At 36.2% G+C, this 11,460-nt stretch overlaps 1 protein-coding gene across 1 annotated transcript in view; it reads left to right on the forward strand.

Annotated features, from left to right (window-relative positions):
- VPS35 (VPS35 retromer complex component) overlaps positions 1–8,537 on the forward strand; it is a 34,058-nt gene extending 25,521 nt beyond the window's left edge. The window contains exons 11-17 of the mRNA XM_007450389.1: positions 335–542; positions 953–1,108; positions 2,988–3,110; positions 5,152–5,331; positions 5,838–6,077; positions 6,788–6,931; positions 7,568–8,537. Of these exons, the coding sequence (XP_007450451.1) occupies positions 335–542; positions 953–1,108; positions 2,988–3,110; positions 5,152–5,331; positions 5,838–6,077; positions 6,788–6,931; positions 7,568–7,747 (1,231 nt within the window). The 3' untranslated portion in view covers positions 7,748–8,537. The remainder of the gene's footprint in view (positions 1–334; positions 543–952; positions 1,109–2,987; positions 3,111–5,151; positions 5,332–5,837; positions 6,078–6,787; positions 6,932–7,567) is intronic.
- The last annotated feature ends 2,923 nt before the right edge of the window (positions 8,538–11,460 follow it).

The following is an 11,460-nucleotide window of genomic DNA, read 5'->3' on the forward strand; positions in this document are numbered from 1 at the left end:
AAAAAAAAAAAAAAAAAAAAAAGAAATACCACATTCTAGACATTTTAACTCCAGGTATACAACCTGTTTATGAATTGGAGACTAGCATAACTTATTGTATCAATAGGACATTAGTAGATGAATAAATGTGTTTAGACAGACATCTGATAGACCTCTCTTGGAAGTCATTGGGGTGTTTTGGGGTGGTGTGATTCACTTGACCCATTTCCTTTAATATTATAAATGAAAAATTTATAATAAATGAAAAATTTCAAATTTTTGTGAATCAAGTGCTGTTTGTATATATAAGAAGTTAATTTCATTCACTAAAGGGCTGCTGTTTTTCTTTTTGCAGTATTGCTACCAGTAGTGCAGTTTCAAAGGAGCTCACCAGACTTTTGAAGATACCTGTTGACACTTACAACAATATTTTAACGGTCTTGAAATTAAAACATTTTCACCCACTCTTTGAGTACTTTGACTATGAGTCCAGAAAAAGCATGAGTTGTTATGTGCTTAGTAATGTTCTGGATTATAACACAGAAATTGTCTCTCAAGACCAGGTAAGAGAATACCCACATACTTTATTAGAAAAACAGAGACAATGTAGTTATGGTTTTAGACCTTGAGACAAACACATGAGTTGGGTGGGGAGGGTAATTTACTACTAAAAAAAAGTTACAAGTAGCTCATTCATTATATAAATGAGATAATTGGGGATGTATAAAGAAGAAATTATAAAATAACTATAATCCCACCAGGAAGAGAGGTCCATTGATTAACTATTGATTAACATTTGGTGTGTCTCTTTCTAAATGTTTATATGTGTACCGACATGCATATACTTCCATAAAGAAGGAATTATGTTGTTGATACTATTTCGTAACTGCTTTACACAACTAGAAATGCTTTTGTCAGTGGCATTATATGCTGATTGTTTCACCCCAGTGGGTTTCTGTCTCCCATGATACAGGTGGATTCCATAATGAATTTGGTATCCACATTGATTCAGGATCAGCCAGATCAACCTGTAGAAGACCCTGACCCAGAGGACTTTGCTGATGAGCAGAGCCTTGTGGGCAGATTCATTCATCTTCTGAGGTCTGAGGACCCTGATCAGCAGTACTTGGTATGAGTTAACTCTTACTATACCCCTTCAACAACTTCTAATGAAGTCATGTGTAGATGTATCTCAAATGGTCTAATCCAGCTTGTGGTATTAAAAGGTTTTGAAAGAATTGAAACTGAATAAGAGATTAACTGAACGTTATGATTAAATGCATAATTGTTTGTAAACTTCTGGAGCTTATGAAGAACAAGTTGGTTGCTGTCATTTCTTTTGAAGACTTCTTAAGAATTGTAGAAAAACCTATCTTCCTTTAGTTGGGTGTCCTATAATCAGTCCATGTTCATTTTCTTTTTGAACTGTGTGTTACTTTTAGAATTGTTCATTTGTTTTTCATAATAAACTTTTAAAGTATGAGTAAAATCCTTATATTCAACTGTGTATATGTTTCCAAGGTTTGCAAATAGAAGTTGTTTGTGTTTGCCACATGGAAAATGTGTGAAGACTTTAAAATTAAAATTGCCTTTTTCTTAACCCCATTTTCCTGGAAAAAAAAACAATCAGATGAGATTCTCCCTTTCTTTGTCCTTAGTCCTCAATAAACCTTTGTGAAATGAATAAAACATGTTGCCTGAGTAGGAGTATTGGTGACTGATACTGGACAATTTATGTTTATGAAAGGTAGCACATATGGCTGCCTAATTATCGTTTGGGCAAAGTAGTTTAACCATTGTTGGATGCATGACGCTAAGTGTTAGTAATGAAGAACACCTTTATTTGAGGATGAGTCCTGACTTTCTTCCTTTGTTGACTTTGTCATAGTTGATACTCTCGTACTTCTTCATAGCCATTGTGAAAAAGAAGCTGATTTCTGTTGGTAGTGCAATAGTCTTCGACTTGGCTTAGTGTCAGATAATCTGTGTACTGTGTGTGATCTATACCTAGTGGCTGGCTCCATTGTTCAGATCTTTTAACTGATTCCCTTATGTTTCTGTGTCACATGGCCTATGTGTGTTTTCATTTTTTGTTGTATACCAAATGTAGTAGTTAGGAAGTATGCTTTCCACCTGTGGCCAGTTGGGTATGCCATGTACAGAAACACCTTTAAGGTGAGGATCATTAGCTGTGACTTCCCCAAGGGGGAATGCATTCTCTTCCTATCCATCTGTGACTGTCAGAGAAATTTACGAAACCTGAATATGTCACACACTGTGATACATATATTAAGTTATTTCATGAATTCTTGTGTTTTTTTTTCTGAAACAACCAGACATTTGTTTACTAATGGCTCTTTTTTAAAGTGTGTTACCATTTCCCTTGACTTAAATGGTCTTAATGTTTTTCTGAAGTAGAAGGTGTGATATACCAGCAATATGCATATTTTTTGTATCATAATAATAGCCAATATTTTGAGTACATGCCTTGTGTTAGTACTGGTAACACTTTACATCTGTTACTTGATCTTCCCAGCAACCTAAGAGAAATATACTACCCCATTTTTCAAATGAAACTTACAGCTAAGAGAAGGTAAATATTAATGTGCCCAGGGTCACACAGATAGTAAGTGTTAGAATCTACTTTTAAATATATCTGTCTTCAGAGCCTGTGCTCTTTATCAACACATTATACTTCTTACATGTGTATATGAACATGTATTTATATCTGCCCCTGACTAGCTATGTAACTTTGGGCAAGTTATACAACCTCTCTGAACCTCAGTCTTCCCCATTTGTGAAATGGGGTTAGTATTTGTCTCTAGAGTGATTGTGATGACTCGGCAAGATAAGAAATGTAAAAGTATACCATGAAGTCTGGTATATCATATATATTCAAAAAGTGGTAGCAATCATGATGATTAGAGCTCCCGTTTAATTTTATAAATGATTATTTATAGTTTCTATAATTACAGAAAAGATTAATGGGTTTTGTTTGTTTTGGTCAGATTTTAAACACAGCACGAAAACATTTTGGAGCTGGTGGAAATCAACGGATTCGCTTCACACTGCCACCTTTGGTATTTGCAGCTTACCAGCTGGCTTTTCGCTACAAAGAGAATTCTAAAGTGGTGGGTTTACTTTTAAGTATGTCACTAATTTTTTCCCTTGTTCCTCTGTGTATGTGTTTTAGTTTATCATTATAGAAAATTTCAAACATATACAAATAGATAATGGTGTAATAAAATCCCAGTTTCAATAACTCTCAATTCATTACTCATCCTGTGTTATACTTAAGTATCACTATTGACAATAGTGATGTTGGTAGATAAGATTACATACTAGTTGAGGAATCACATAAAAAACACTGAGAAATGAAAGATTAAAACAGTTTAAATTTATGTTAGAAGTTTTTCCTGTGTCTAAAGATCACTTGTGAGACATCTATAAGTTTATTACAAAATGGCTCAGAATGCTTTAGTTTCTCAAGAACGATTTTATTTTCTTGGGAGTCTTTATGAAGTACTAATTCTGAAGTGATATAATAATCTTATTCAGAGGTTGCAGTACATAACAAGTAAGATCTAATTCATGTTAGCTTTGCCTAATGAAAGGGCCCAGCATTGCATAATTGCTGCTCTCTAAAAGCCTGTAATTGAATAATTTTATGAGTTGTGTACATTTTTTAATGAGCTTAGTCCTTTTACAAACAGGATTATGGCTAAGTCTTCAGTGGTGTACTTTTGTAGAAAATATCCTAATCTGGGAGTTCCCTGGCCGTCCAGTGGTTAGGACTCTGCTTTCACTGCCGAGGGCCCAGGTTGCATCCCTGATTGGGGAACTAAAATCCCACAAGCCTCACGGCGCAGCCAAAAAAAAAAACCCTAACCTAATGTACCTGAAAGTTGGACAGTCAGGTTTATATTAAGGAACAAACACCATAAACTTTATTTTCTAATAATGGAGAAACAAGTTATATTCAGTAGATTTACCAGTATGACATAGCATGCCTTTGGCTAGTTTTTATGAGGCCAGCCTCTCATAGTTCCTTTTTCCCAGTATTTTATGGATAGATGTTTGTGAATGTAACAATAAAAAAAGCAACGAGTATTTACTTACTATGTGCCGTACGCTGTGCCAAGGAGTATAAACTTGGATTATTGCATTTAGTCCTTGTAAAAGTCTGTGACTGTTCTCTTCTCTTAAAAGTGAAAAGAATCAATTGCATTAATAAGAAATTTGGATGGTCAAACATGGATAAAATATTTAACCTCACTACTAATTATAACAGTGAACCTTTTTAGAAATCAAACTGGTAAAGAAAAAAGAAAAATAAGGTTCAGCAATGGCCGTGGTGTGATGAGAATTCATTCTCATCTAGTAATGGTGGGAATGTGAATTACTACAGTCTTTCTAGAAAACTCTGGCAGTGTGTAACTAGAGCCTTAAAAAACCCAGTATTTCCACTTCTAAATTTATACTAAAGAAAAAATTAGGGATTCAATAAAGCTTTGTGTTTATAGACCATTTGTTATATTACATTTATTTCCAAAAGGAAGTAGTTAAGTAAATTATGCTATATCCAGTTTGTGGAATATTTTCTAGTGATTAAAATGATTTTAAATAACTTTAGTATCATGAGGAAAATTATGACAAAATAAGTGAAAGAAAAGAAGTTGAATACAAATGACATGCAGCATGAGCCCAATTTAATTCTTCAGTAAGTACTTTAAAGTAGAAAACCATACACAAAGGATCCCAGTTACATTATGTTTGCATAGAAAAAAGAAAGGAAGACATTAACATTAGAATGTTATCAGTGATTATTGCTGGATGGTAGATCTAGGGATGGTTTTAATTTTTAAAAAATTCTTTTGTGTATTTTCCTAATTTTGTCCAATTTGGGAATATGTTGCTTTTTCTAATGCAAAAAAACAAATACCAAGTATATAAAAATTGCAAAGCCATTGACTTCAAATGGATGTTTTGAGAAGACATCCTGCTTGATTTCCTTGTGTACTCCGCAGATGAGACAGAAGATAGCAGGAAAACTGTGAACTCAATTTTAACACTTTTCCTGTTTGTTCTATAGACATTTTATATAAAATGAATATTCTTAAGCAAGTTAATCTTGAACTTAAAGTAATTTAAACTATTTTTTTTTTGTTTTAGGATGACAAATGGGAAAAGAAATGCCAGAAGATTTTTTCATTTGCTCACCAGACTATCAGTGCTTTGATCAAAGCAGAGCTGGCAGAATTACCCTTAAGACTTTTTCTTCAGGGCGCTCTAGCTGCTGGAGAAATTGGTTTTGAAAATCATGAAACAGTAGCATATGAATTTATGTCCCAGGTGTGATCTGCTCTCTTTCTGGGATGTTTAATCCGTTTGCTCTGTTCAGTCACCTGTCTGTAGTTAATGGTGGTGGTGCACATGGATTTACTCTTCACTGAATTTATAACTACCCCTTTCTCACAATCTTGATGGGAAATACTATACTTCTTAACACTATAGTTTTGTTGACTGGTTTGGAGCAGGAAAATTGATCAGTTACTGGGTGCTAATGAGATTGAAGATTTTCCAGTGGGTCATGGTAAAAACTGTTTCATGGGGGAAAAAATTCCTTTGTTATTCATCTTGGGAACCCTGGATTAAACAAAAGTTAAAACAAGTTTCTTTGTTGCAACTTGTCAGCATCTTTGTCTTGTGCCTCTCCAAGTGAGGGCACTGCATATTCTGATCTGAACCATATTCTGATCTTAATGACTCACAGGATGGGGCTTTGATGGGAAATACTTTGGAAAATGCTCTAGTAGATGGTTGGTCCCTAAAGGTCACTTCTGCTTTGTGTGTACCAGGCATTTTCTCTGTATGAAGATGAAATCAGCGATTCCAAAGCACAGCTGGCTGCCATCACCTTAATCATTGGTACTTTTGAGAGGATGAAGTGCTTCAGTGAAGAAAATCATGAACCCTTGAGGACTCAGTGTGCTCTTGCTGCATCCAAACTTCTGAAGAAACCTGATCAGGGCCGAGCTGTGAGCACCTGTGCACATCTCTTCTGGTCTGGCAGAAACACAGACAAAAATGGGGAGGAGGTAAGGTGGGAGGTCATTCCTAAGCAACAGTGTTAGAAGAGAGGGGATCATTGATAGGGAACGGCTGCTGGGGCCTTTTGCCTTGGAGGTGAAACACGTGCAGTGCTTGGAAACCTGACAAAGAATATTGCTTTGTTTTGTTAAAAGAAACGAAATGGACAGTAACATATAGAGTTATATCCTGTGGTGAAGCCTCCACTTTGAGGATTTTGTAACATAGCAAGTTTGTACCACTATCTTTAAAAAATATACAAAATACATAAATATTAAACATTTAACATATAAATATATAAAACAAATAATATATTTGTTTTAAAATACAGCTTTGTGGGCTTCCCTGGTGGCGCAGTGGTTGAGAGTCCACCTGCTGATGCAGGGGACATGGGTTCGTGCCCCGGTCCGGGAAGATCCCACATGCCGCGGAGCAGCTGGGCCCGTGAGCCATGGCCACTGAGCCTGTGCGTCCGGAGCCTGTGCTCCGCAACGGGAGAGGCCACAACAGTGAGAGGCCCGCATACCGCAAAAAAAAAATAAAATAAAAAAATAAAATAAAATATAGCTGTGTACTTTAAAAAATGAAGAGGATTTAAATTGGTTTTGTCCTTTTAAAATATGAAAGAGCCACTGTAGTGTGTTTATTTCTTTGTGTGAAATGGGACATTTGTGATTCATTAATCTCTTTAATACTCCACTCACTCCCTTTATTCTAGCTTCACGGAGGCAAGAGGGTAATGGAATGCCTAAAGAAAGCTCTAAAAATAGCAAATCAGTGCATGGACCCCTCTTTACAAGTGCAACTTTTTATAGAAATTCTGAACAGATATATCTATTTTTATGAAAAGGAAAATGATGCGGTAAGTGAATAATAAATTGTTAGTGAACTATTTTCCTTTCCTACTCTTAGATTTGATACATACAAAAGTTTATCATCCTGATACTTTTCTTTTTTGTTTACAAGGGTCAGAGTTTGGAGAATCTACCTAGTAGTCTCTTTCATTTTCCAAAATTCTTCTCTATCTATATAGATGCATCTTCCAGAAGAGCTTATTATGTGCAAGAAAATTCTTATCTCTTTTGTTTATGAATATTTTATAAAATAGTCACTCTCTTTAAAAAATAAAAAATAATTTACAAATGCTGAATAGTAGGCTGATTTGTCATCCCATACAAGTGTAGAATAATTCCCAAATAAAGGATGGATCAATATTTGTAGGTTAAATAAAATTTTGCTTTTGTTCTTTTACTGGTTTATGATTTTCTGTATTTCCATTAAGTTTTTTTTTTTTCGTTTGTTATTTTGGATGAATGTCCAATAGTTGTTGCTCAAACCAGGAATCATGTTCTCATGTTTTTTTTTTTTTTTTTTTTCTTTGTTTTCATAATCTGGTAACTGCTGAGAGTAACACAAGCTCCTCAAAACATTTTTATTAAATTATGTAATTTTTTTGTGTGTGTGGTACATGCTTGATGGTAAAATTGTTCTTTTGTAGGTCACGATTCAGGTTTTGAATCAGCTTATCCAAAAGATTCGAGAAGACCTCCCAAATCTTGAGTCCAGTGAAGAAACAGAGCAGATTAACAAACATTTTCATAACACACTGGAGCATTTGCGCTTGAGGCGGGAATCACCGGAATCTGAGGGGCCAATTTACGAGGGTCTCATCCTTTAGAAAGGAGCCAGGCTCACCATCCTCCTTTCCATGTACATCCAGTAAGGGTTTTATTATACTAGGCTTTCCTTCCATAGATTGTGCCTTTCAGAAATGCTGAGGTAGGTTTCCCATTTCTTATCTGTGGTGTGTTTTACCCAGTACCTCCAGACACTCACCTTCAAGACCTTAATAAAATTATTCACTTCATAAGTGTTCAGGTCTGTCTGATCACCCTAAGTAGCATGATTGATCTGCTATTTTAAATTCTTGCGATCTGTTTAAAAAAAAACAAACAAAAAAAGCCAAAAAAACCCCACTTATCTCTGTGACTAATGAAGCTCTTCTTCCTTTTTTTCTCTTTTGTTTCATTGTTGAGTGTGTAATTTCCTTCATTACTTGGGAGTACTAACCAGAAAGTGTCTGTCTCTCTGTTCTGAGATTAATTTAGAGGAAAGGAATACTGTTTGTGAAATTCAGCTTGGGCTTCTCCTGAAATGCAAGATAAGGCCATGTGTAATATTTTCCCTAAAATTAGAGTATATTAATGCATGTTTGAGAATTTTAAAGCACCATGGTCTAAACCAGAAGCTATATTTTGCATATTTGGACTCAGCCATCCATTAAGAACTTAGGTTGTCCTCTGGACATATTTATCAAAATAATTTTGTTCTAAATAGTATAAAATAGAAAATTTGTGATCTATATAATTTATGTATAACCTTCATTGTTGTAAATTTAGGGGGAAATGCATCATACAATTATGATTTTTTTTTTTCACCAGTGAAACAATAAAAGTTGCTATTAACAATTTTGGACCTTCTTCCTTTCATACTACCTTAATTCATAAAAGGAACTAGTAGAATGTATATGGAGTTTACTGTATATTCTCAACGTTTACAACACTCACTTGTTCAACTGTTCACTTGTTTTAAACACATATTGAGCAGGACACCATCTACTCGTTTAGTCATATTTACTCATTTGCTTTCTTCAGCCTTACTCTTCTTTCCTAGGAATGATACCTCCACATAAACTCCCAAAAGCCTCCCACCTATATTAGTTATCTATTGTGTGACAAATTATCCCAAAACTCAGTGTCTTAAAACAGACATTTATCTCACAGTTCTCTGGATCAGCAATTTGGGAGTTTAGCTGGGAATAAAATGGATTGATAGGATAGTGTGTGCAAATTTGGTAAAATTACATAAGCTTGAGCCACAATGATTTTAAGCCTTAAATAGGATACATCCACAGGAGATGGGTGTCACAAAACCCTTTTTGTCAACTATTTTTACCTTTCTACACATCCCCTGGACCAATGATTTTCAAGCTTTATCAAACATACAAATCACATGGGGGTCTTGGTAAAATGCAGATTCTGGAATTCACCAGGTCTGGGGTGGGGCCCAAGAGTGTATATTTCGAATAACCCCCCAGGTACCCCCCCAACCCCACCCACACACACAACATATAGCCAGTCCAGGGACCACACTTTGAATAACAATGCCCTAGATGGGAATTCCATAGACGTTTTTTTCTTAAATAAATTTTATTTATTTATTTATTTATTTATGGCTGTGTTGGATCTTCGCTGCTGCGCACGTGCCCTCCCTAGTTGCTGCGAGTGGGGGCCGTTCCTCGCTGCGGTGCGCGGGCTTCTCATCGCGGTGGCCTCTCTTTGTTGCGGAGCACAGGCTCCAGGCGCACAGGCCTCAGTATTTGCGGCACTTGGGCTCAGTTGTGGCACACGGGCTTAGTTGCTCCGCAGCATGTGGGAATCTTCCCGGACCAGGGATTAAACCTATGTGCCCTGCATTGGCAGGTGGATTCCCAACCACTGTGCTACCAGGGAGGTCCCCATAGACAACATTTTAACAGTTCTTGGAATAACTTATTTCACTTGTTTCTTAGATGGTTCTCAATGTTTCCTTGTGGCAAACACTAAGAAGTGGGTGACAGTGGCCTAGAGAAGTGTTTGTGACTGTCTATCCTTTGTGGAGTACAGGGGCTTAGGCAATCCAGTACAGGAGGCATTTCTGTCATGTGTACTATATGACTGGATCTTGGCTTTCCCAGGGCACAGCAATTTGATGAACGCTTTTCGGAAACTCAAGTGTTAGAGCGAGTCGGTACAGAATAGTTAGCTGAAATCAGCTAGAGGAGCCAGAAGGACATCTCATAGAGTAGTGGACATCAATCCCATGACAGGCAGCTCAGAGGATCATGAGCAAAATGTAGGGGGCCCACGTGGGGTCTTCCCGGACCAGGGATCAAACCCGTGTCCCCTGCATTGACAGGCAGATTCTTAACCACTGTGCCACCAGGCAAGTCCTGGAATGTTTTCTTTTAAGGAGTTGTCTTGTTGATTCTAGGAGAATGTTGCTCTTTATGGTTGAGCAGGTGTTTCTGCCAAGGGGGGAGGTTTGGTCAATGCATAATGCAGATACACAATGCGCAGTAGGAGGGAGTGAGGAGGCCAAAGGGCAGGAAAAATTTATGTGTAAATTTTTTCTTGTCTCGCTATAAGATATGAATTTTATTTCACAATACTCATGTCCTGATTTGCTTATTGATGAATGCTACAAACGTTTATTGTGCACTGATTATGTGCCAGATACTGAGCAATGCACTAGGAGTTAGTGATAAGAAAGCAAACATGTTTCTCACCCTCATGGAGCTACTGTTTAAAAGGGAGAAAGGAATAACAGAGAAGTGTAAATTGTGGTAAATCTTATATAGGAAAAATGCAGGAGATTATAAAGTCAGTATTACTTTGATATCAAAACCAGACAAAGGCATCACAAGAAAAGAAACCTACAGAAAATGTCTTATAAATATGGATGCAAAGATCCTCAACAAAATACTAGCAAATTGAATCCAGCAATACATAACATGGATAACACCATGGCCAAGTGAGATTTATCCCAGGGATGCAAGATTGGTTTAATAATCATTAGTCATGGGTTTAAACATCATTAATGTAATACACCACTTCAATAGAATAAAGGACACAAGCCACATGATTATCTCAAGAGACATAGGAAAACATTTGATAAAGTTCAACACCCCTTCTTGATAAACACTCAGTAAAATAGGAATAGAAGGCAACTTCCTCAGCCTGATAAAGTCAGGAAAAATCCACAGGTAAGATTATACTTAATGGTAGAAGAATGTATGCTTTCTCCCTAAGATCAGGAACAAGACATAGATGTTAGCTCTTGCCATTTCTTCTCCTTTTTCATTTCTAATTCTATTGATTTGAGTCTTCTCCCTTTTTTCTTGATGAGTCTGGCTAATGGTTTATCAATTTTGTTTATCTTCTCAAAGAACCAGCTTTTAGTTTTATTGATCTTTGCTATCGTTTCCTTCATTTCTTTTTCATTTATTTCTGATCTGATTTTTATGATTTCTCTCCTTCTGCTAACTTTGGGGTTTTTTTGTTCTTCTTTCTCTAATTGCTTTAGGTGCAAGGTTAGGTTGTTTATTCGAGATGTTTCCTGTTTCTTAAGGTAGGATTGTATTGCTATAAACTTCCCTCTTAGAACTGCTTTTGCTGCATCCCATAGATTTTGGGTCGTCGTGTCTCCATTGTCATTTGTTTCTAGGTATTTTTTAATTTCCTCTTTGATTTCTTCAGTGATCACTTCGTTATTAAGTAGTGTATTGTTTAGCCTCCATGTGTTTGTATTTTTTACAGCTCTTTTCCTATAATTGATATCTAGTCTCATGGC

This window comes from Lipotes vexillifer, unplaced genomic scaffold (assembly GCF_000442215.2).
Source record: "Lipotes vexillifer unplaced genomic scaffold, Lipotes_vexillifer_v1.1 scaffold1489, whole genome shotgun sequence".
In the NCBI taxonomy this organism is placed as follows: Eukaryota; Metazoa; Chordata; class Mammalia; order Artiodactyla; family Lipotidae; genus Lipotes; species Lipotes vexillifer.